This window comes from Ciconia boyciana, chromosome 25, assembly GCF_034638445.1.
Source record: "Ciconia boyciana chromosome 25, ASM3463844v1, whole genome shotgun sequence".
Classification (NCBI taxonomy): Eukaryota; Metazoa; Chordata; class Aves; order Ciconiiformes; family Ciconiidae; genus Ciconia; species Ciconia boyciana.
In genome coordinates this window covers 6,290,969-6,314,312 of record NC_132958.1, presented here as the reverse complement: position 1 = coordinate 6,314,312, position 23,344 = coordinate 6,290,969, and the positions used below count along the sequence as shown (strand labels likewise).

General features: G+C 42.9%; 2 protein-coding genes across 5 annotated transcripts in view; one reads left to right on the top strand and one right to left on the bottom strand.

Moving 5' to 3' along the window:
* Window positions 1-422: 422 nt before the first annotated feature.
* AP3M2 (adaptor related protein complex 3 subunit mu 2) lies at window positions 423-12,759 on the bottom strand. Of its 3 annotated transcripts, none has more exons than XM_072846140.1 (9): window positions 12,656-12,759; window positions 7,987-8,293; window positions 5,564-5,735; window positions 4,874-5,011; window positions 4,253-4,338; window positions 3,587-3,720; window positions 2,502-2,709; window positions 1,527-1,671; window positions 423-1,093 (listed from the first exon to the last, which is right to left on the bottom strand). In XM_072846140.1, the coding sequence occupies exons 2-9, from the start codon at window positions 8,257-8,259 to the stop codon at window positions 993-995; spliced, it is 1,257 nt and encodes a 418-aa protein (XP_072702241.1). In that variant the 5' UTR covers window positions 8,260-8,293; window positions 12,656-12,759; the 3' UTR covers window positions 423-992. The 3 variants fall into 3 exon arrangements, with proteins under 3 accessions (XP_072702241.1, XP_072702240.1, XP_072702242.1); XM_072846139.1 differs by having other exon boundaries at window positions 12,570-12,724; XM_072846141.1 differs by lacking the exon at window positions 12,656-12,759 and adding an exon at window positions 12,406-12,538.
* A 21-nt stretch (window positions 12,760-12,780) lies between these two features.
* The window catches only part of KAT6A (lysine acetyltransferase 6A), a 49,820-nt gene continuing 39,256 nt past the window's right edge, over window positions 12,781-23,344 (top strand). For both annotated transcript variants that reach the window (XM_072846129.1, XM_072846127.1), the window contains exons 1-3: window positions 12,781-12,911; window positions 14,759-14,808; window positions 14,922-15,692. In XM_072846129.1, the coding sequence (XP_072702230.1) occupies window positions 15,090-15,692 (603 nt within the window). In that variant the 5' untranslated portion in view covers window positions 12,781-12,911; window positions 14,759-14,808; window positions 14,922-15,089. The remainder of the gene's footprint in view (window positions 12,912-14,758; window positions 14,809-14,921; window positions 15,693-23,344) is intronic.

The window sequence follows — 23,344 nt, the reverse complement described above, 5'->3', positions numbered from 1 at the left end:
GTGAGCAGGAGAACAGCAGTATCACCTTCATTTGTAATAGGCAGGCAGAGACAAAAAGAGATTCCAACAAGTTACTAGGATAGTGATTGTCTTCATTTAGCCACAGCTTGAGTTTCCAGAGTGCTATGTCTCCACAGAAATTTTCCTGCTTCTCTCTCTTCCCTGACTCCCCAAAGAAGCAAGGAGAATCCCTACCTTTAAATACTAACAAAATAAGAAGAGAAGCAGAATTACATTCAGATGTCATCACCCATCAGTTACAAGATCACATGTGCTACAGTCAGCCCTTCATACTAAGATTTGGATGGGTTTCCAGTCTATCTCGAGAGATTCAAGATACTTGATGACCAAGATGGCTTATGAAAAATCTAGAAAAAGCATCCACTTCTTCCATTCCTCCCTCTGTGGCACCATCCCTAATCTCAGGCTTCTTAACTTCCCATCCTGCGTGGGACAATCTACCTTTCCACTTCTTCCAGTCCCTTTGAGGCAGAATGGCTAGACAATCTCTCTGCTGCCAAGAACTATACAGCTCTCCACCCTAACACCCAGTGATGGAGAAGGACAGATGCCAGACAGTCACACTGGAGTTGAAGTTTATGGAAATTCAACTTTGTATCATCTACAAAGGGATAAAAGCCAACCAAAATATAAGGAAGAGTAGTTACAAAAGGCAATAAATCCCTAGAATTTCCTTTAAGACAGCAAAATGAAGGTGATACAAGTTTACATAGCTGACTCACTAACCCCATGGGAGCTGAACACCTCTCCCATCTGCCATTGTTCCAAATACTTCAGACTCAGCTAGGGATGCGATGGTTTCAGGTCAACCTTACTTTTCCCTGCTCCCCAGCATCCTAAGCACTGGCTCTCCTGCTCATGCTACTACAGGCAAGGGAGCAACCCTAAACAGACAGATGGGGTAAGAGGCTGCATCCAACAGCCAGGGACAGGAGAAACAGGAAAGCGCTCTTCCTCACTATCAGGATCCTCTAGGTTCGGACTTGGAACTTGCCAGCCTTAGTCATGTATTTTATCCCCTTGAAGGGCTTGTACTTCTCCCCATACATGTCCAAGCGATTCACCTTCAGTCCTAAAGGCAAACAAACACAGCATAAGACTGACTGCTGCCACACACAAAGCAGACAGGCCTTCAGCATAAAGGAACAGAAGATCGTACCAGAGGTGCAGAAAGCATAGGGAAGTTTTAGCAAGCATTAAACAGTATGGAGAAAAGCTGACAACTCCTAATTGTCAGAATCATTCTTTACAAACACATCCATACCCTAAAATTCTTTTTAAGTCTGTAAGCACGAAATGCAAGGAAATGTAAATAGGCTGTTTCACAGAGCATTGGAGAGAACAAATCCATGTATCTGTAGTCAAAGCACACGACTTTTTTTACTTTAAGAACATGTTTCAGATAGAGTGTACTTCAGAAGGCCTGCAGAGCTACTTCAGCTACGTGCAGAGTGAGCACTGACACAGCAGAGAATATCCAGCTTCTTTACCTGATAGTCACTTACCAGATATAGCCAGCTGCTGAATTTTAAACTGCAGGTTAATGGTGGGGTTTTCATCTGGTTTTGATGTCCCAGCTTGCAGGCTCACGCTCCCCTTCAGGCTTGGCAGCTTCTGGGGGTTTATTTTCCCCACATCCCATGACAGCAACTTCAAGGAACAGAAAATGCAACAGTGAAACAGAAATGCTGTAACACCCTCTAAAGAAGAGTCCCCTCCCAATGACAGCTTTTAATGTTTCTTTATGGAAAAGGTCTTTGTCTTAGTATCTTGCCTTTCATATTGGACAGACACAGTACAGGCTCAAGGAGCAGCTGCCTCAGACCTTTGTTCTCCCTCTCTCTTTCCATGAGGTTCCCCAAAAGCCTACCATGAATGATATTTCCACTACTTGTGCTACAGGCCCCATTTCCTATGTGTAACAGTGACAAAAATAATGCAGAATTGCCTCCTTTCCAAGTGGCTGAAGCAGTGTTGCTTGAGGCTCTACTGTGGGTAAACCATCAAATTTAAGTTTGCAATAATAAGAAAAAAAGTGAAGTCCAGGGGTGACGACAACCAAACAACAAAACCAGAACACCCCAAAACAAATCAAAACCCACTAACCAACCCAAATCCTCAGTGTTTGCAAAGGACCACGTCTAATGTGCAGGACTAGGCATGACAACTAGATATGCAGAAGTCTGTAAAGCATCCACTGGACTAAGGCCCCATCATACAATACTAGTTCTTGGATTTTCTGCACACACCAAGCAACCAGAACTACAATCCACTCAGACACTGAGCTATTTGTTGTGGGGATTAAGACAACTTCTAGTGTGCAATTGTCCAGAAAAAGGTCTCACCCCAAGAAAAGATACTGCCTTCAGAAAAGCAACGTTAAGGAAATGTTCATGTAAGCATGAACAGCTCAACTTCATTTGCTGAAAGGTAAAAAAGATTTAAAAAAAAAAAAATCTAATTTCTCTCTTTCCTCTCACCTTTGTAACTGGATCGAAGATATGTGTTCCCTGAGAGGGTGTGAGGGTCATATTTAAGACACCTTTTGGCATCTGGCTAGTGACCATCACTCCCTCTACAGTCTTCCCCATAGTCTGCTTCGGCCCCACTGTGATCTCAAAACGTCCCAGTGAGCTGCTATCACGGAAACTGATGTTGTGCTTAACGTAGACAGGAATTGCCACAAGACTAGAGTAAAGACATGAACAGAAAGTCCTCGTCAATCTCTCGCCTTCATCTTTGCTTCTCCTGATGCAGTCCTTGCCTTCTACACTGAAAACATTGGAAACCAATCTCCTTAAAAGATAAATAAATCCTATGCTCATTTGTTTGATCTAAGAGCAAAGTCAAAATCCTGTTCTCAAGTCTTAATTATACTTTTTAAAATCAAGCTTGCTGTATCTTAGTTTTCTACCTCTCTACAGGACAGGTAACTACATCCAGTAAAAAAGGAGACTTGAGCAAAGGATGAGGAATGTTTATGCATGTCACAACCAAGCTGGCAAGTAGTTCCAGGCAGTGCAGCAGCACTCAAACTTCATGTTTGTGCTTTCAGTTGGATTTCCCACTGCTTTTCACCTACTTGAGATGAGTCTGACAAAGTCTAACAAAATACTTTAGCAGCTGTAACCCCAATTAATACTTGGTAAGCTGCTTCTAGGAAAAAAAGCGCAAACAGTGAACAAGAACTTGTAGTTCTATTAAGAGAGATGTCAAAAAATCAACAAGATTACCAAACTATCTGGTTTTATTCTAAAAGTTTTTCATAAACATAGGAAGTCAACAGCTTGATTACTCCATACCGCCTAATTCTTTCCCTCTCTAGTTTGTTCATCTGCTACTAGTCTTTGCAAAATGCTGGCTGACCAAAAACAAATGACACAATCACTGCTCCAAACAAGGAGAAAACGTGTTTTAAAAAAGGAGAAAGTGCAAGGTACCATGCACCTCTACTTCATTTGGCACAACATGCCACCTGATCTTTAAAAGCGATTCCTTTTTTTTTTCTTCCCCTTGCCAGGAAAATCCAAATTTCGTAATACACAGCACTACATTCATCACCTACTTCTGAGCACTGACATGGTAGGAGAGCAAGCGAAAATTTCCATCAGGTGGAATGAAGGAGAGTATTCTCTCTGACTCCCAGCGCTTAAAACGCACACATGGATGAAAGCTGACATCATCCAATAACCGAGGGTTCTGAAATAAAAGAAAGTCACAAGGTTAATGAAGGCAGTACTACTTAAAATAACCTCTTCTTCTTCTCAGTCTTCTATCCGTGAAGGGCCTACCATTCGATGCACTCTGCCCACTTGAAGGTATCTACATTGAGATATGTTAAGCTATTTGATGCCGTAACATCTGTGCGATAGCAGTACCAAATAACCTCTATCCTATTTTAGAAAATTCAGTCATGTCAAATAATTATATTGATGCATACTCATAAAAAAGATGACCCTTTAGGATATCTGCCTAAAGCACCACTGTACCTCAGAAACTTAGTCACGGCACACACTAACAGTACTTTTAACAAAGAATCTGAAAATAAAACCTTTAGGCTCAAAGTTGCTGAAGTTCACCATGAGTTTCCATTGTCAGTTCTTTCTCTTTTTGTTTCGCATACCCAGGTTCTGACCTACTGGAATCCATCAGCGTGAGACTGAGATCCTAGTAGAGAGGCTGGAAAACCCTTTTCAAAATACTTAAGTAAAGATACATCCTTGAGCTTTACCATAAAGGAGAGGGTAAGGTCTGGCATCCCAGTCAGCTTGACACAAGCATCAATCACCCCTTGGATTTCAGCAGTAATTGTGGAACCTGCAACAATAAACACGGGAGGTTACGTGTAAGTGATCAAAAAAAATCCCAACGTGGAAAAACTATCAATGGGAAGGAAGGAAATTTATTATCTTTATGAAATGTCATGGCTTGTTAGGTTGCCCGCTCAACATTTTTCTCATTCCCAACGACTTCTAGAGAAAATGCATACAAATAAGAGCCACTGACACCAGCAATGTCCATTTTAATGGCCAATGACAATAGCTCCCAACCCTAACAAGACTAAGATGCACAAAAACTAAGGAGATAGTGCTATACACAATTTTCACTCACCTTCTATTTTCCCAATATAGAATTGCTTACAAGACCTCAGGAACAAAGACAAGTGAAAACCTTGGTACCTCTTTAAAATTTTTGACTGAATAGCACCTACAAGTTGGCAACATGCCAGAGTAAGAATAGGAATAGTGCTTCCCATGCTTAGATAAGGGAGCTCCTCTTCGAAAAACTAAATCTCTCTTCAGGCACTATCAGGACAAGTTACCCTCGTCTTAGCCAGAAGTAACTTCCATACCCGATTTGTCAATGATTGCATCTATCTCCTCAATCACATCAAAATACGCCTCATTGTTGGTATATTTTACACCAGTACGTCTCCAAGGCACCACTGATAGCTGTCCAGTAGGAAGCTGGTCACCCACATTAGTGCTTCCTGGAAAAAGAAAGGTAATCACAACAACCACAAAAGTTAGATAATGCTCCAGAACAAGTCCTTGGCCTCATATAACTTAATTGTAATTAATTGAGAGAACCTCTGTCTCTTTGTAGGAGAGCAATTACTCTTACAGACTCACTGTTTGTATTCTACAATTTATATCTCTCTTTCATCCAACTCTAAAACATACTCACAATAAAGCAGGGGGAAGTGTAACTAAAAACAAAACAAAAAGCCACCCAAACAAAAACCCAAACCAAACTAACTCATCCAGGAAGTCATGTCATGGCTATAACTGGAAATGTAATCTGTCTGTTTCGGTTAAAAAAAAAAAAAAAAGAAAAAAAAAGAAAAAAGTGCAGCTGGTGCTGCAGGAACTGGAAGGAACCTCAAAGCAAAGCACTAGCACAGGACTCCCTAAGCACACCTATGCTGTGGTTTAGAATGGTATGGGACAACATACATTTTCTTCACCCATGTTCTAATTTACTTATGCAGCAACACTGCCACACGGCCTCCCCAGTTTATCTACTTTTTGTTTCCCTGTACCTGTGATGGTGTTGACAACTGTTCGCAGGATAGTGGGAGGTTTTATCAGTTCCTTAAGAATATTAGACTCTGTTGCCAATGGAAAGCCATTGTCCAGCATCTCCTCCAGCACCTCATAAACCACCACAACATTGTCCTTGATCATCACCTCTGAACAGACACCAAAATAATCCTGTGCAAAAGAAATAATTACTCAACAATCTCTGAAACAGTCTTGGTGATCATTCAGTTCAGTGTCTTCCCACACAGAAATAAATTGAGCCTCTTCTTGGAGGAGGTGAAACAACACTAATACTCCATGTATTAGTACAAGCACATCAGAGAGACTGACCACTCCAACAGATGTGCACAACTCTGAGCATACCTCTGCTACTGCCGCAGCAAGCTGGCAAATCACCACATCATCACATGCTCTTATTTCCTTTCTATATAACAAGATTCCCTTTGATAGCTAAGAGATTTTTTAATTAGCACTTGAAAGTCGCTTAACCGATTAAGCAGCAATATTAATAAGAAAAACTTACTTCCTGCGGCCACTACTCACTTGAGTGCTGTGATGCCTTTCATTAGACTCCAGTATTATATATCGTTCCTCAGCTGCCCTAGTCTCTACCTACAGTACTCTCAATATTTTAACTGTGCAGCACTGCTGTTTAAGGAATTCAGCCTCTCCTCATCAAAGCTTTTAATTTACTTTTGTTATAATGCTCGCATACATGTAGGCAATAATACAATTATTAACTTCAATTCTTTCATTTTTCTTAGAATTTATTTTGATGTGGAATATAGGGGAAGCACAGCTTCAAACTCTCTGCATATTCTGCCTAAGTCCATGTTTGTTTTATAGGAGAAGATTTCTGAAGTCCTTTTAACACACTACCTGTGTTTTTTCATTCTGATACTGCTTGGGGTGTACAGACTGCTTACACATCTTAAGATGTATTAGACTAATAGCAGAAGTCCAGTATTCTGAAAAGTCTGAAAAATAATTCTATCCATATAACAAAACCTTCCTTCCTCATAATTTAAGAGGTGTATAAAGCAGAACCTTAGAATGTGAATCGCAAAAGATCCACAGACCAGTTTATTCCCCAGCTTGATTCCTCTACTGATTCTTCAGCTCCTACTCCAAAACAATAATTAGCAACATTAAATTTTGCAGTAAAAATACACCAAGTCAAATTGTAAATCTGTAATGCAATGTAGGTATAGAAAACTAAGCAGAGATCTTTCAAGATTCAGCATATGTTATAGGAAGCAGTCCCAATAATTCAGCGACTTTTAAAATTGAACATTTAATTTACTCAGTTTTATTCTATGGGGACTTCATGCATCTTTCTGGAGAGCAAGTGAGTGTGCAAACACAAACCTGAGCTTCTAGTTACTTAGAGCAATTAAAGAGATCAGGCATTCTGCACAAAGCACGAGTATACATAAACTGTGACGCTAGAGAATTCCCAGTCCTGCACTACAAGCACTACTTCTTTTCCAGACATACCAGATTTTAACATACAGCCAAGCCTCGTCCCCTCACAAAAACCAAGACCTAAGTGACTGACATAGTACATTTTTGGCCTGAACAGCCAATCCGCTCCCTGAGCTCAGTGAACCATAACTAGCTCACGTTCTGTTCGGCACCTGGAAGCAAAAGCTCACATGATACTTGTTTGACCAGGCACCCACATTTCCTGTATTCTGGTAGGATGATGCTCACAAGACATTTCAAATCCAGACTAGACAATCCTGTTGTTGGCAGGCAGAAGACAGACATCTTCACTATTTCCCTAAACTGACTGGCAGTCACGTCAGCCATAGCACAGAGGGAATATGGCTGCTCTGGGGCAACTCCTGCAACTCACTTCTTTAGGAAGCAAATACGCTTCCAAGAAATATCACTAGATGTAACCACATCTAGTGGTTACAACAACCTTTAGGCAGGTTGTCACTAACTGCCACTGTCACTAACTGTCACTAAAGCACCTGGCTACGAATTGCAAAAACTCCTTATGAGAGCAAGACCAGCTTGGTTTTAGCACACAGCTCCTAGAGGAGACAAGGCTGCAAAACAGAAATATAAGTCTTAATTGTTGAAAGGTCCTTCCTGTTAGCATAGGCTGATCTTGAATCCACCGTCGTCCTGGCAGTACGCTCCTAAGCGCCGCAAGCCCTCGAGACCCACTGTAGGTCCTCGCAGGATGCGAATTAAGAGATAGGAAAAAGAGAAAACTAATTGCCACTAACCTGAGGGGCTCCCTCCCCCCCCCCACCCCGTTCTAATTTACAACGCGACAGTGACCTGGGGCTCTTCCTCTTCCAACGTCCTCGGCACACATAGGCCAACTCTTCAGCAGAAGCAGAGCCACTCCGCGCCGCGCAGCCCGCGCCCCGCCGGCGCTCCCCCTGCTCGGCCGCGCGAGCCCTACCTGGAAGGTATCGACGACGCGGTGCAGGAACTCGATGACGAAGAGAGGCGGCACCTCGCTCTGGATAACGGCCACGAAGAAAATCTTGTGGCGGTAGACGCTGAGGAGGTAGTGGTGCGGCGTGGGGATCACCGGCGGCACGTTCTCCGCCTCCGAGGCCCTCTCCTGCGCCTCGAAGAAGTAGTCACAGACGGAGCGGCTGACGACGCTCTTCCAGTGCTTCTCCAGGAAGATGTCCCCCGAGGCGTTGATCAGGAACAGGCTGTGGATCATGATTGCGGCGGCCGGGCCACACGACAGGGCCGTCCTGCAGCGGCAGCCCGAGTAAGGCCTGGCCTCCCCTCCCCTCCGCGCCCGCGCCGCCTCACAGGCCCCGCCCCATCGCGCTCCCGACCTTGCTGCCACAAGCTCCACCCCCCGGCGCGCGCACTGGCAGAGCGAAAATCTCTCCCTGACCTCTCCGGGCGGGGTTTGGCAGCGAGCACTCTGATTGGGTGACACGCCAACAACCACGCCCGATAGGCCGAGGAGAGGCGCGCGGACGATGACAGCGCCGAGCGGCACGCGGCGCTCCCGGCGAGCTCGGGAACGCGCCCAGCAACGCCCCACCCGCTGAGGCCCCCGGAAGAGGCGGAGCGCCCCAGAGCGCGCGCAGCGAGCCCCGCCCCCCGCTCACGAACAGCACACGTCACCCGCCGCGGCCCGACAGGGGGCGCCGCAGGGCACGCCCGCGCGGAAACCTGCCGGGCGGGAACTGTGGCGGGGCGGTCGCGTCACCCCGTGTGCGGCCCCGCTCCGCCACGGCCGGCCCCGCTCCGGCTTCCGACCGCCCCGGAGAGCGAGCAGTCCGGGCTGCTCACGCAGGGAGGCGGCTGCATGTCTCCCTTCTCCCTGACCTGAGGTGCTCGCCCAGGCTTTCCGGGTGGGGTGGTCAGAACTGCGCTCCTCGTTGGAGATAACAGAGCCTGTGCCCTTAACAACGATGCCTGCTGCTAAGTTTTTTTTAAGGGTACCCTTTTTTAGGGTAGACAGTGCAGTCTATAAAATGTGCTGAGTAATCCAGTTTCTACGGTGAGGAGCAGCTAGTCAAACGTCTTCCACGGTGTCATTTTGCTGGTTTGTTCACCACAGAGTAATAACACTACTGAAAACACAATCCAGCTGGCATGAAAACGACAATTGTCGTGCAAAATGCATCGAAACTCTATGGCAAGGGATTCCTTTGCAGAATTAGAACAGGTGTTTCACGTTCATATAGCAGATCTCTGGACTTCCGAGACAGGCAGATGCCATTACAAATATTTTTCCAATTTTATTACTCTGCTGAGAACAAACATAAATACAAGAGCAGCGAAAAAGAAGTCCCTTCTATCCCATTAAATAAGCTGTCTAAGCACACAACCTTTATTACATGGAAAGGGAGGTGGCTGCCTGCTGGTTAGGACTGCTGCATGAGCACCGAAAGGCTCGGGTCTGAGTCCTTACACCTGACTGCTTTGCAACTGCGGGCAAACCTTTTAAGCAGTGGTATCACCCAGCCTGGAAGATGAGTATGCTGAATGGACTGACTATGTCAGCATGCAAAAAACTGCAAAGTTCAGAGTTTATACTAGAACTTACTTTCTATTGACACGTTGTAGCTATTTTCCCCAAGAAACAGGCGGAGGTCAGTTTATTTACTGTGACATTACCTTTTCATACTACTGTATGCATACAACCTTAGTTAAAGTATTAGCTAATTCAACACGTGCTAGATGAGCTTTTAACTGTAGGAGAAAATAATGAAGGACAAATTACCTATATATTAATTTCTTTTGCGGTCATCATTTGTATCAAATGCATTTTTTAAACATCAAATAATATTTTTTAAATGTCTGATTCAAATTACTGTAATGAATTACACATTTGAGAGCAACAAAGGGGTTATAATTTGTCATTTAATTACAGCACTTCTAAATTTAAAATAATTATTTACTATTTTAATACAATCATTTTAACACAAAGGTATTGTAAAGATTATTATATCAGTCTATGAGGCTCTTGGAGACTATATTAACGGGAGTCATATAGGTGTCACACAGAAAGCAGCAGCATTTAGTTAAATTGGCCAACATAAAACCTTTATACGTTTGGTTCTCTGAGAAACTCGAACTTTGCTGGTTTTAACCTGGACCTTAAAATCAACAGTCATGGGATACGTCTTTTCAATACAGGCATTTCTTTTTTGTCTCATGAAACGCAATTCAGTTTTGACTGTATTATACAGTGTTTAAAAACTGACGTTTCCCTCTAACTGCTTGCACCTATCATCAAAATTGTTAGTATTTTATCCAGTTCACGATGTTGTCACCTCTATATTTTTCCTACGGTTACTTCAGTTTCTTTAGCCATCAAGAACATTGGTGCCAAGACAAAAGCAACCATAGGGTAATGATATATTTCTGCACACCAAAGGAAAAGGTTGTTGAGGGAAAAGGGGAAATAAATTTCTGCTTTAAAATCAGACAGGTTTATTAAAGTATCTTGCTGGCACCTGCAGAGAACAATTTGCAGTTACACCACTATTTACTGCTGCAGAAATGCTGCCTGGCTGCTTCCAAACTGTTAGCGCAAAGATCATGTTTTGTTCTGAAAGTCAGTCTCCACAGTGGCTCAGGAGCTTATATAAACTGGAACCTAAAGGGAGAACATGGCAGAAGATGCTGCCAGAACAGAATTTCATTTTGCTGGTTAATTTACTGACAGCCTGAAAACTGATCATTGAAGGGTACTATGCTTCAGTTACAGTACGTGAACCCCCAGAGAAACCTAAGCACAGTCAAAGAATAGTGCTACAAAATGGTGTTGCCAAACCGTGCACTGTCTTTATGATAAAACAATTCCCTACCATCTGTACTTTGCCATGTGCAGGAATTCTGATAATTTAACTGTTAGCCTGTGCTGAGAAAATAAAAAAGAAAGTAGAAGAAAACAGGCCATTTTTTTATTTATAATAGTCAACAAAACCAACTAATTTTGCAAGGGTGCTAATAATAACCTACTGCCAATTTTGAAACAAAATAAGAGTCTACAGACTGATACTCCGTGCTGTAGGAACACAATTGGGTTTCACTGTTATGTACTGAATCCTCTTAGTCTTGCTTTACTTTCTTACCTGGAAATTACATTTATATCTCCATTAGCTTTTCTGAATATAGCACCGCAGCCTTGTAATTTAAGGCACTGGAAGCCACGCAGCATAGAACCACCCAAATTTTGAAGACTCAGGAAGAGGTGGGAGAAGACATTAACTTGTACGGAGAATCCAACTCTGACAAGACAAGGCCAGACCTCTATAGTCTACATGGCAGAAACAGAACTGTTTGTACAGTGCCTTGTACAATAGCATCTCAAACTCCATTGGCTTCAAGTAATAAGTAACTCATTGAGAACATTTAACTTTCACACTGAAAAACCTATTCTGTTAAAACATCAAAAGAGTTCCTCTTGCTCAAAAGAGACACCTCACCTCAGGACACTAAATAAAGCCATTCAGAAAACATCAACATGTTTGCTTTATCATCTCTGTCTCCACAACATTTCTTAAGATCTTATTTTTTCTTTTCTAAAAAGGGAGGCTCACATGAAACTTCACACAACAGTTGCCCCTTAAGGCAATGGTGAAAAATGCCTACTTTATAATGTGTACACACAACTGGTAAACTGAGCCAGAGGTCAGAAAAGGTTAGAGAATTGGATGCAGCACATAGCCATTCAGGATGAATAACAAAATGAGATTCTTTCAATCAAATATAACCTAGGAGAGAATGCTATAAAATGAGAATTTGCTCTTTGCTCATTTCTGCCAACTTTCAGCACATGCTAGTCCAACGTTATACATTTGCAGAACAGAAGAGAACCATGCTGTTCTATAAATTAGCCAAGGGTGGACCTCTGTTCTCGGACAGAGCCCTTTTGATTTCAGTGACAAACAGCCAGCTCTGCAGAGCCAAGGCCAAAGCAGATAGATAGCTCCCAAGTTATTTCCGTGTAGAACAGCTAATGTTTTGGCAGCATATTTTTACTCTACAAACTAAAATGTATCAAAGATGTCAGAAAGTTACACAAATTACCTCACAAAGATGCCTAAGGACAGGGCAGTCTTTAAACGCGTGCAGCTGAGAGGTACAGGCAAGGCATACTCACTCTCCAAGCTAAATGGCATCGTTATTTCAGAATTCCACATCACTTCGGCACCTTTAAGTCAGAAATACCCAGAGCCACTGTTCCAAGCGCAAGCTTAATTAAGCCTAAGAGATGGAGTTCCAACCTTATAGGTTATAACCACCTATTATCAGAGTGCGAGCGTTAGCCCAAGCCCTCCTGCCGCCCAGCCGTTCCCGCCCGGTACTCGGCGGTCGGAGCGGCCGGTAGCCATACCCTCGGTCGCAGCCTCGCGGTTTCGGAGCGCGGAGGGCTCCCCACAGCCTTAGCGAGACGTCTCCGCGGCAGCCGCTCTCGCGGCTCCCGCCCAAGTGCTGTTTCCAGCTAGCCTTCACCGAGCGCCGCCGCCTCCCCGTCCCGGCCCCGCACACTCTACCCACATGGCGCCGCAGGCCGCCCTCAGCAGCCGGCCCCGGGGCGGCGGCCTGGCCGCTCCTAGGGCAGCCGGAGGGGCCTCGCCTCTCACCGCCGCGCGCTCCCGCCAGGGCCCGGCCCGCCGCAACCTCCGTCTCCGCGGCTCTTCCTGGCGGCGGCCGCGGCCGCGGCCGCTCCCGCCCCGCCGCGCTGTTCCCCGCGCGCGCCCCCGCCCGCCGCGGGCTGTTCCCCTCCCACACCCCCTCCCCCCGCCGCAGAGCTCCGGACCCAAGATGGCCGCCGTGTCAGTTTCGGGCTTCGCCGCCGTCCGGCCTTTGCCTCTCGGTTCCCGTCTCTCGCAGGCCTCGGTAAGTAGCGCTGGCGGGACCACCCTGGCTCGGGTGCCCGGTGCCGGGAAACTCGGGGGCAGGCGGCTGGCGAGCTCCGTGGCCTGGAGAAGGGGAAGGCCCGCTGGGCGCTCCAGGCTCGCGGCCTGTTCCGGCCCCGCCGCCGCTCTGCGCCAGGCCCGGACCCGGCCGCCCGCTCCCCTGGGGCCCGCCGGGCCTACACCCTGGGGAGGCGGCGGCCACGGCATAGCGCGGATGAGGCGGGCGGTGCAGGCCAGGGGGTCGCGGGCTGAGCTCCTCTCTGTCTCTGGCGCGAGAGAACGCGGCTGAGGCGGGCGCGGGCGCGGGCCCGGCCGAACCGGTACGAGGAGCCGGGCTGCACTACGCGTCGTCGTGGGGGTGAAGAACGGTGCGGGGCCCGGCTGGCTGTCGGGGCTGCGGCCTGCGGCCCGTTTCTCCCGATTCCTCTGGTGCGAGTCCCTCGACGGAGGCAGTGCGCCTCTCGGGGCGCCGTGTGCGGGGCCTGTCCGGGATAGGGATAGGGACGGGCGGTAGCAGGTGCAGGGGCCGCTTGTCACGCAGAGAGTGAGCGAGTGAGCGACCCGGCGGTGGGACCGTCCCGGTGTCGCCCCAGCCTGGCCGGGCGGTTACGTAACGTCCTGCGCAGGGACGGAGCACTGCGTCCTCCTTGGGCCCGGAATCCTAGTGTACTGGGGCACCCCGGGAGCACAGCTTCCCTTTGCCAGGCAGGCAGGTCTCAGGGACCATATTTCCCTTTGCATCTGTTGTTCGCGGGATGCAGGCAAGCACTGCATCCTTTCTGGTCTAAACAGTAGTTCCGAATCTTTCCAATACTGGCTGTATGGAGCTGTGCAGTTGAGTCTGATGTCTGTATGCAAATGTGCTCTGTGTGTTGATAAATTCTTCAGTACTTACTAGAAAGCAGAATGGGAGAACTGTGTTGACGACTAGCTCGTGACTCAAACTTCTCTTGCAGAAAATCGTTATTCCTTGTAATAAACAGTTTATAAATCCTTCTTGGTTAGTGTACTTTTGCAGTAGAATTTCAGCACAACGTACTGTTTTCACACTTAGAAAAAGCCTTTTTTAAAGGCACCTAAGGTCTGTGAAGTAGAGCCTCATACCCTTCCATCTGCATCTTTAGGTAGCAATGTCATAAGCATTCCTTCCTCATTGTGTATGGTCACCTGTTACTTTGTCCTCAAGTGTTTTCAGCGTACCTCATCTATACTGAAGATTATAACATTGTATTCTTCTTTTCTATGGTCTCTGAAAGTGGAACATTTAATTACAATCTCCAGCTGCATTTCTTCACTTTTTTTCTTGACGGAACAACTGTCATAGCTTTTCTTAGTACGAGGGAATCAGACCTATGATTATGCTCCTGGAACAGCTCTGAAAGTTTCTTGCTGCTTGCTCAAGACTCTTGGCTGTTCCTACTGCTTTCTGTTGAAGTTTCAGGCAGTGTCTTCCATGTGCAAAAATGAAAAGAGCTGCTGCTTTTTTAAGATCTTTGTTGTGGGTTTTTTTTCCTCCCCCAAATATTAACTTAGGTTGTGCTCACCAATGATATAAAAGTCGGTATAGAATTTGTACTGACTTACGGATTGAAATAAAAACAGCACACTTTTTTCTCTAGGTTGTATGGAGTTATTTCAGTGTTAAAGCATGCTTTTATTAGTAGTGAAGATAAAACCTTAAGTATTACTTCAGTGTTTCAGAACTGTCATAGTAGATTAAAACTCTGCTATGTGTTTAATGAATTAATGTTGGCTGCTAATTTTTTTTTCTTTTCTTTTTTTTCCTAATTGTTCTTTGGAAATGTCTCTCTTCTTGTTTTCTTCCAGGCCTAATGTTACAGTTCTTCTGATTGTGAGCGTGCAGACCAGAAGCTGAGGTGAGATATGCTGAAATCTTTCTACCTTTGTGGAAAAACTTTCTCTGAAGCTGTTATGGGATTTATTGGAAAGAATGAGGGAATTTCTAATTGTTTTGCTTTCCTTTCTTCAGTGTGAAAACAAATCATGTTTGAGAAAGGAGGAGTAATTCAGAACAGAAAACGTGTATGCTATGGTTAGCTGGTTCCCATCATTCGAGAATCTGTTTTCTCATCGTGTGAAACTTGTTCAGCATCGGGATAAAGGATAACGACTCTATGGATATACAGAATTCTTCACCATGGTAAAACTCGCCAACCCGCTGTATACAGAGTGGATTTTGGAGGCAATCAAAAAGGTAAAGAAGCAAAAACAGCGTCCTTCAGAGGAGAGGATATGCAATGCAGTGTCGTCTTCTCACGGTTTGGACCGCAAAACTGTTCTAGAACAGTTAGAGCTGAGTGTTAAAGATGGAACTATTTTAAAAGTCTCCAACAAGGGTCTCAACTCCTACAAGGATCCTGATAATCCTGGGAGAATAGCACTTCCGAAGCCTCGGAACCATGGCAAGTTGGATGGTAAACCAAACGTGGACTGGAATAAACTTATCAAACGGGCAATTGAGGGCTTGGCTGAGTCTAGTGGCTCATCCTTGAAGAACATCGAGCGCTTTCTGAAAGGTCAGAAAGATGTGTCTGCATTATTTGGAGGTAGCGCTGCCTCCATTTTTCACCAGCAATTACGATTAGCTGTCAAACGTGCTGTTGGCCATGGTAGGCTCCTTAAAGATGGACCTCTGTACCAACTCAACACTAAAGCAACCACTAACGCTGATGGGAAGGAGAGTTTTGAGTCTCTCTCCTGTCTCCCTCCAGTATGTCTCCTTCCCCATGAAAAGGACAAGGTAAGACCCAGTTTGCATGGGCATTTTCTTGTGATTCATGAAATGTGTCAATACAGAGTTGCAATTTGAGGTTAATGATTTGTTTAACTTGCATCTTCTAAGTTCAAAATTACTAGTGTGCATTTAGGATCCTACTGTGTCCAAATTGCTAAGAGGATCAGAGGAAAGGCATAATAGATCATAATTTGTACTTTGGACCTGAAAACTGCAAATGAACTACTGCGGGGAATTTACTTCTTAATGCTTCTGTACAACGGACTTGAATGTATGATAACAGGCTTGCTGTAGTTATGTTAGCAAAACATAGGAAGTAAGCTTCCTCACTTTAAGGTGAGGTGGACTTGCAAAGCAAACTTGAGATCATCTCTTATTTTCACATTTTTATTTGACTGCCATTTCGGCTTCTTATTTGAATACAGATAACATAGTGAAGCGCTGATTAGCAGTTGCCACCTAATGCTGTTGTAGAGGCTTTCTTTGTTCACAATGAAAAAATCACTTTCTGTCCCAGAACAGCTTTGTTGTGAAATAGGAAGAAAAGGTATATAGGATACAGCAGTTGAAAAGAAGAGTGAAATCAGGGGATGTAGGGAACATGGAAGTACTGGAATGAACACTCATGCACTTCTATTCCCTTTCGTGTGCCTCCCCCCACCCTTCTTAAATATAGTTCATTATACAAACCATAGTATTTTTCTATTGTTTTCTCTTGTGCTTTTTTCCCCTCCTTTCTTCCATCCTTCTGCATGCCTAAGGTCTTTGACCCTCCACTCCAACCTCAAGATGAAGTTGTTGGAGTGAAATTCATACCCAGTCAGTATCTTTCCTGTCCTTGTGATACTGTGGAAGCAGAGTAAAACGGAAGTCTGTCTTTGTTTATTGAAGACCAATTTGCCAGTAATTCATATCTTTGCACTACTAGTCTCCAGGACTTCTAGAATGTGAGAATTATTTTTTCTATCCAAAATAGATACATTCTTCAGCAGTGTTGGAATTTTTTTGTAGTTGTAAATATCCTCTTTGGGGATGAGTTCTTTGAGTGTGTGCTGCTCATGTTTTTTCAAGTCAGCTTCACTCTCTGGTGAGAGGGCTGCTTTATGATCTGTTAGGATTTGAAGACTTAAAACTACTGTAGGAGTCTTCTTCCTAAAAAAACAAATTGCACAACTGCTTTATCACCAGTAAAGTTTCTCTGAAGTTCTAATTTAACTGTGGGAGCTCTACTGCGGACGCAGTACTTAACTAGTCAGAGCGTTCCGTTGTGGGCTGGTGGAACGTAGGAGGTAAGTATTACTATGCTGAAAATTCCAGCAGCTTCCTCTATCCTTTTTTCAAGTGTTCTGTCTACAAATGTTTCCTATGTACTTCTCCAACTATATCTGTAATGAAATCGGTATAGTTGTAAAATGGTATGAAAACTGGATGTAAACAAGCCTGGCACATGAGGCAGCTGGATTGAGAGTGGTAGTAACAGTGGAAAATATTAGCTGTGCATATTATTATTAACACAGTATGTTTCGCAGCCTATTCAGTCTTCTTGTAATGTGCCAAAACTCAGGACCAGCTTGATATTCTTTCAGATGAAGTGCTCCCTGGGGTTTTCTTAAAATGGGATATATCAGAGTAGAGAGTGATAATATGGGCTACTATAAATACTGAATTTGCTCTGGGGTTTGTTTTTTGTCCCCTGGAAAAATATGTGTATCAAGTTCTTGTGTTTGCATGTGTGCATAAATATAAACACATGCACACCATGTATGCGCGTTTTGGGCTGTTAGATATGCTCCCTGATACCTTTCTACCTGCTCAGGTCTGAGCAGCTTGAGCACCAAAAGGGATTGTTAGTAACATTAGAATGCACAGGAGCTATAATAGAAATTTTGGAAGGGATTTCTACAATAAATTCTTCTGATTTTTTTTTGTGTGTGTGTGTGTTTTAAACTAACATCCTAGATTTCTGCTCTTCATGTACCATCTCTGTGCTGTGTAACCTATGCTGAGTTTCATACTAGCTTCTCAAGTAATTTTGAAGATATGATATTAAAACATCTATGTAGATTCTGCTGGCATAAATTGACTGGCAAGTCAGTGGAAGCCAAAAGATCAGTTCCTATTCTACAGGATTTTTAAGACAGTTTGGTTTTTGCCCTTTTTCTTTTTTTTTTTAAATGCAGACACTATGTGATAATCTTCCTTCACACTACTGTTTTTTGTTAAATCTTGACCAGTTATGCAGGTGCAAAAGGCTTACTATGCGGTAGTAATTTTCTTGACTTGCTGGGTGCTTGAGAGTGGTGAGGGATTTTTTTTTTCTTTAATGGAATTATTCAGTACAGATTCTTTGGCAGTATTGTGACAATGTTTCTCTTGATTCTTAGAAGAGCCTTGGCAACAACGTGAACAAAAGCTCAACCTTCCAAACCTGAGAAATCCTAATGACCTGTCTCTTGTTTGCTGCTGTTTATCTTTTATCCTTGGACTGTTTGGTGTTTAACATCCATTTAAGAACTCTCCATGTATCATATGATCCAAATTTATGAATCTTAAAGGTGTAGTATTTCTTCATTTGTTCAAATGTAGCTTCCACTCAGCTGCAAGTACTTACCTGTCTCTTTGATAGTAGCATCACTTTGTTTAGATGCCTAGAAGTGAACATTCAATTCAGGATATTTTCCTGTGTATTATGAAACTGAGTACCTTGCAGGAGGTCTATGAAAGTTGAGGCTTAAATTTTTTAAACAAAATAAACATAAAGCAGCACTACAGAAGCTTTTTTTAGTAAATATTACTTGCTTTTTTTCAGATCTTATTTTTTATCTCAGTGTTCTGTGAATACCACATTGTAGCGTTGAAGGCAAAAAAACTGGCAAGTTATCATGGTTTACCAGGTAGCAATGACATGCTGCTGACATTATGGTTTTGAAGTCCCTGGTCTAAAAACACTACTTGGATGAAAACAAGCAAATAGAAAAAAAACCTGCTGATGGGCAGAGCTCAGTGCTGAAATTTGCTTATCTGTTAGTGACAATGCCTGACAAAAGAAGAGTTGTCTTTAATTCAGGTTTTAAGCGCTATGTGTGCCTTCACTCATGTGTAGGCTTTAGGGAAGTGGCCTTTTCTTTCTTTTCAGTTTCCTGTAGTTAGAAGCTAAAATGGGAATTGCAGTTGAGAGCTATTTTTGCATTCCTTGTGACGTTTTGCACTAAATGCTGGACTTCACTTTCGTGTTGTTTCTGTGATAGGTGACAGACTGGTAAGATTCACGATACCTGCCCCTGTTGTGGAAAGAAAGAAGGAGGGGTGGGGTGGCAAATTGTTGCAATACCTAAAAGTAAAGGGCGTTCATACTGAAATTGTAATGAAAGAGAAGACGGTTGAGTTGCTGCCTCTTGGGTAAGTATCAGGCAAGCACAATCCCTTCAACATAGCTGGAAGTGAGGAAGTGTTAGATGTCAGGCCTCCCACGTTAGGTCAGCCAAAGAGGTGATAAGCGTGGAGCAAAGAACGTTTGGCGGTGAGTCCACTGTCTATCAGTGACATCTGTAGGGAATGAACAATATTGTGCAAGCTAGACTCTAAAATAAGTAATCCCACTGTTACAGTGCAATTTCTACAGTAAAGCCCTGATTAAATATGCATGAAGGATTTCTTTAAAGTATAACTGTCACTTCTGTTTCATGTATAATTAGTATACTTGCAGACTGAAACAGGATTTTTGCTTTTTAAAGTATTTTTTTCTTGAGGAAAAATTACTGTATGCTAGTATTTGTTCAGAAGAACAGTTTTATTTCTTGAAACTTCCTACTAATTATTATTTTTAAAAATGCTTTTTCTGAGGTGGGAGAAAAAAGTTCTTCAGTGTTGCTTTAGAAATCATAACTTATCTTTAAATGAATGCAATGTATCTTTAGATAGCTGAGGGCAGAATCTTTTTGTCATCTTTGTAAAAGCTAAATGGAATAAATGATACTGGTTTTTAACATATACTGGTTGTTGAGATGTCTTTGGGAATAGAAAGGCTTGACACAAGTATGCAGGAAAAACTTTGAGAGTATCTTGATGAAATTTGTTGGGGTGTTTCACCACCACTTGATTGGGTTTTTAGTTTTGGTTTTTGTTTTTGGGTTTTTTGTTCATGATTGGGGCAGGTGCTGTAGAGATGATTTAGGAAGTTAATCTTATTCATACTGACACCTTGCATCTCTGCCAGAGGTTACCACAGCCATTGCAAAGATAAAGCAAGTGGTGTTTTGCTCCTCAACTGCTGTGGTTTGTAGCCCAGTTTATTACTATTAAATGAAATTGTTGGTTTAAGTTAATGTTCTGTGTTGTGAAATTCAGCTGCTGATGGAGGAAGAGAAACACCGATGAAAGGACAGAGAGAGCAGCACAGGGCGGGAGCCTCTTTAATCATCTCTGTTGTGAACTGGCACATCATCAGAGGCCTTGGTTGCATGCTATTGAGCTGGCCATGCAACGTGCTATACCTTTGTTTTATCTGTACCACGAATACCTTTATTTCTTTGCTTACTTTTTGGCACAAAAGGTGGATTGCATTTGCCAGACAAGACAGACTGATTTCTCACTTTTATAGGCACTTAGTTTGAAATACTCTTTTTGTGCATTTGAAGCCTGAAAAATGACAATGTTCTGACGCTTATGTATGGCTATCAAATGCATGTTATATATTTAATTGTGATAAACTTCTTATGCAGTTGTGTGCTGCATCTTTAGAATGCTGGGGAAAAGGATTGCAGATTGCAGTACTTTAAGAGTCTTTTTTGATCAGAAACTTTGAAATAGATAACTTTGTGCCTTCCCTCCCCCCCCCCCCATTTTGTTGAAACAGAAGAGCTCACTGAACCTGTGTTGGTCCGGAAAGCCCTGGGTGTCTTCCTGAACAGTTCTTATTGGTACAGTAGTCTTTAGTTGTAGGGCTATGATACCTAGTAGTTCAAGCCATATTGGGTTGGCACTGTACAAAAGCGTAACTGAAAAGCATCTTGTTTTAGAAAGCTGGCATTCAGTGTGAAACAAGACAATACTCATGAGATTGAGAGCACAAGATAATACCATCTATGTAACAAATAAAGGTAATGGTATATTGGCTACATGCTGAAAATTTTAATCATGTCTTTTAGTCATTACAAAACAAATGCATTCATGGTTTTTAGATTACAAAAAATCATGAATGTGTATTACGGCAGTAGTTACTGTAGGCTGTATCTTCCTTTGGAATCATTTAGCATGATTTTAAAATTGTGTAGTATGATGGTCAAGTTAGAAGGAGGAACCCTGCCACAGCTTGAATACTAGCTTTAGTCAAAAGCAATGGAGATGTGGGAGATCAGAATGTAGTACTTGTATAAAAGTCCAGGCAAACTGTGTTACCTTATTAATGCGGCAGTTTTTGATAAATGCCAAAGCTGTTATCCCCAGAATGCTGAAGTGTATTGTTTCACTACCCTGCATGTTCTGTTTATCCATTCACTGTCAGCAAAAATAGTAGTAACGTATTTAACAAATAGGAACTAAATTTACCATTTCTGTAGTCTATGCATGATTTTTTTTTTCAGTATGACTACAATTAACAAGTACTGTTTACCCTAACAGTAAATACTGTTAATATAGTATTACTACAATGCAAGAATTACTGCACTACTACAAGACTACTACAATACAGTAATCTTTAGTACTGTTTAAGAGCAAAGAGCTCTTTCCTGGTACATTGTTGTGAGGAACTAAGCTATAGTAAGATGCAGGTCTTAAGGCTGGAAGCTCTAGATAAAGACAGCTTGCTCTATTTTGCTGGCACTTGTTACAGAACACAGGTTAAAAGGCTGTAAGAATTTTTGTAAAATTGTTGTTATTAAAAAAAAATTAGTATGTTAACACATCAGCTAACTGAAGGAGAAGTTGAAATAATTGATGCTGGATGTTTCCAGAGCATTTGAAATTTGATCTCAGGACAATAGTAGGACTGTTTCTTCCACAATTAAAAGGAAAATACAGATGCTATTCATTGATCTCCATTTGCACTCTCCTTGAAACTGTCTTTTATGTCAGTTAAAACTACATATGGTTGTAGCAACCTTTAAGTAAATACCTTAATATTGTCCTGCAGTACAACTGAGAGTATAAAAACAAAATTCTGAAAGTGATCCCTGAAAAAAATGAGGGGAACTTCTGTGGCTGAAGAATAGGAGGAATATTTAAAGCGGATTCCCTGTGTTGCTGTCTCACATGTGTTCCGTATGGCATGTCTGTTTCCTAGTTTTGTGTTGCTATTTATATCTGTTGGTACTTATCCATCACTTTGACTGTGGGTTATTATACATGCAGCATCCTTTAGGCCTTCTCTCTTGCAAATAATAGTTCTAGATCCCAGCATGCGCTCGTGTTTATCACATGAAGCCAAACTTCTTGTATCTTTTTAGAAAGTTCATATGCTTTGAGGGCATCATAGTTGTTTTCAAGGCCTTTAAGCATACAATAGCTATTGCTATATTGTGCCTGTTTTAGGTTAATAACTGTTAATTCCATGTCTTAAAGCAAAGGACTGTCCCACTACTGGTAAGGAAGTTATTTGTGGATTGGTTTGTTTTGGGTGGAGTACATAAATGATCTGCAACCAGAGCGTTGTAATTACGTTTTGAGAGCTCACCCTTGCTCTCCAAGGGTGCTCTTCAAGCTTTGGCTCCCAGCTGGAGGAGGATTAGGATTCACTCTCTTCCAGCTGGTTCTGTGGAAGAGAAGGCTGTAGTTCTGTCTAAAAAAAATCGTGGTTGATTAACAGATGGCCTCCATCTGTACTCTGTGTAGCTCTGGAAACTCAAGTGCTAAAAAATTACTTTGAACTGGATTCACTCGATTAGTGAACAGGTGAAGTAGCTCTTAGTAATAGAGCAAATGTAAGCATGTCAGAAATGTTACTGTCATGGACAGCTATGAATGGATGCTATGAGACAGTGCACATAGGGTGAAAGGGTGCGGACTGATACCAAGAGGGGCTCTGGCAGTATTTGGAGTAATAGTAACTTAAAGGCAAAGTTTGTGACTGTGAGAAGACATCAGATGTTGTGATGAGTACCTACATCAGTGGGGTACTACTGTGGAGGAAGTGTTTTTATTGGCATTCTCTGACAGTTTCAGCAGAAGCCAAGTATAGGATAGCTGGTTAAAAAGGAGGAGACTAGTCCAATATGTTGGCTGGATCCCTGTTGTTAGTCCTTTCTGTCTTGGAGATTGTTGACAGATATGGAATGACACATCTCTGAAGTTTGGTTAGTAAAGGAATCTTATTTACTATGGAGCTTTAAAGTATAGTCAGACAGGGAGGAGGGTGGATGATGGAGAACATTGCTAAATAAACAACAGCTTGATTCCAGTGTTAGCTTTGTTACGTAGCAAGGGAAGAAACAGCAGAGAGAGTGAGGGCAGATAATTCTGCCCCTACCCTTCCCCTAGTTTCCCAGAAATTTTATCTTAAGTCATAGTGGTGGTGGGAAAAACAGTTAAAAAGGTATAAATATTAAATGAAGTAATGTCATTTTAGTTGAAAGATAGGTTCCATGTTCTGAAAATAAGTGCAAATATGCAATCAACAGAAAATCTGGTAAACAAATCCTATGTGTGACAGACTGCTGAGTCCT

Excerpts from the sequence above, each read along its gene's own strand:
- AP3M2 (XM_072846139.1), bottom strand. Across the intron at positions 5,736-7,986 it reads GCGTCGTCGATACCTTCCAG|GATTATTTTGGTGTCTGTTC; the intron begins GTAGGGCTCGCG and ends TCTTTTGCACAG. Across the intron at positions 4,339-4,873 it reads TGCAATCATTGACAAATCGG|GTTCCACAATTACTGCTGAA; the intron begins GTATGGAAGTTA and ends TTATTGTTGCAG.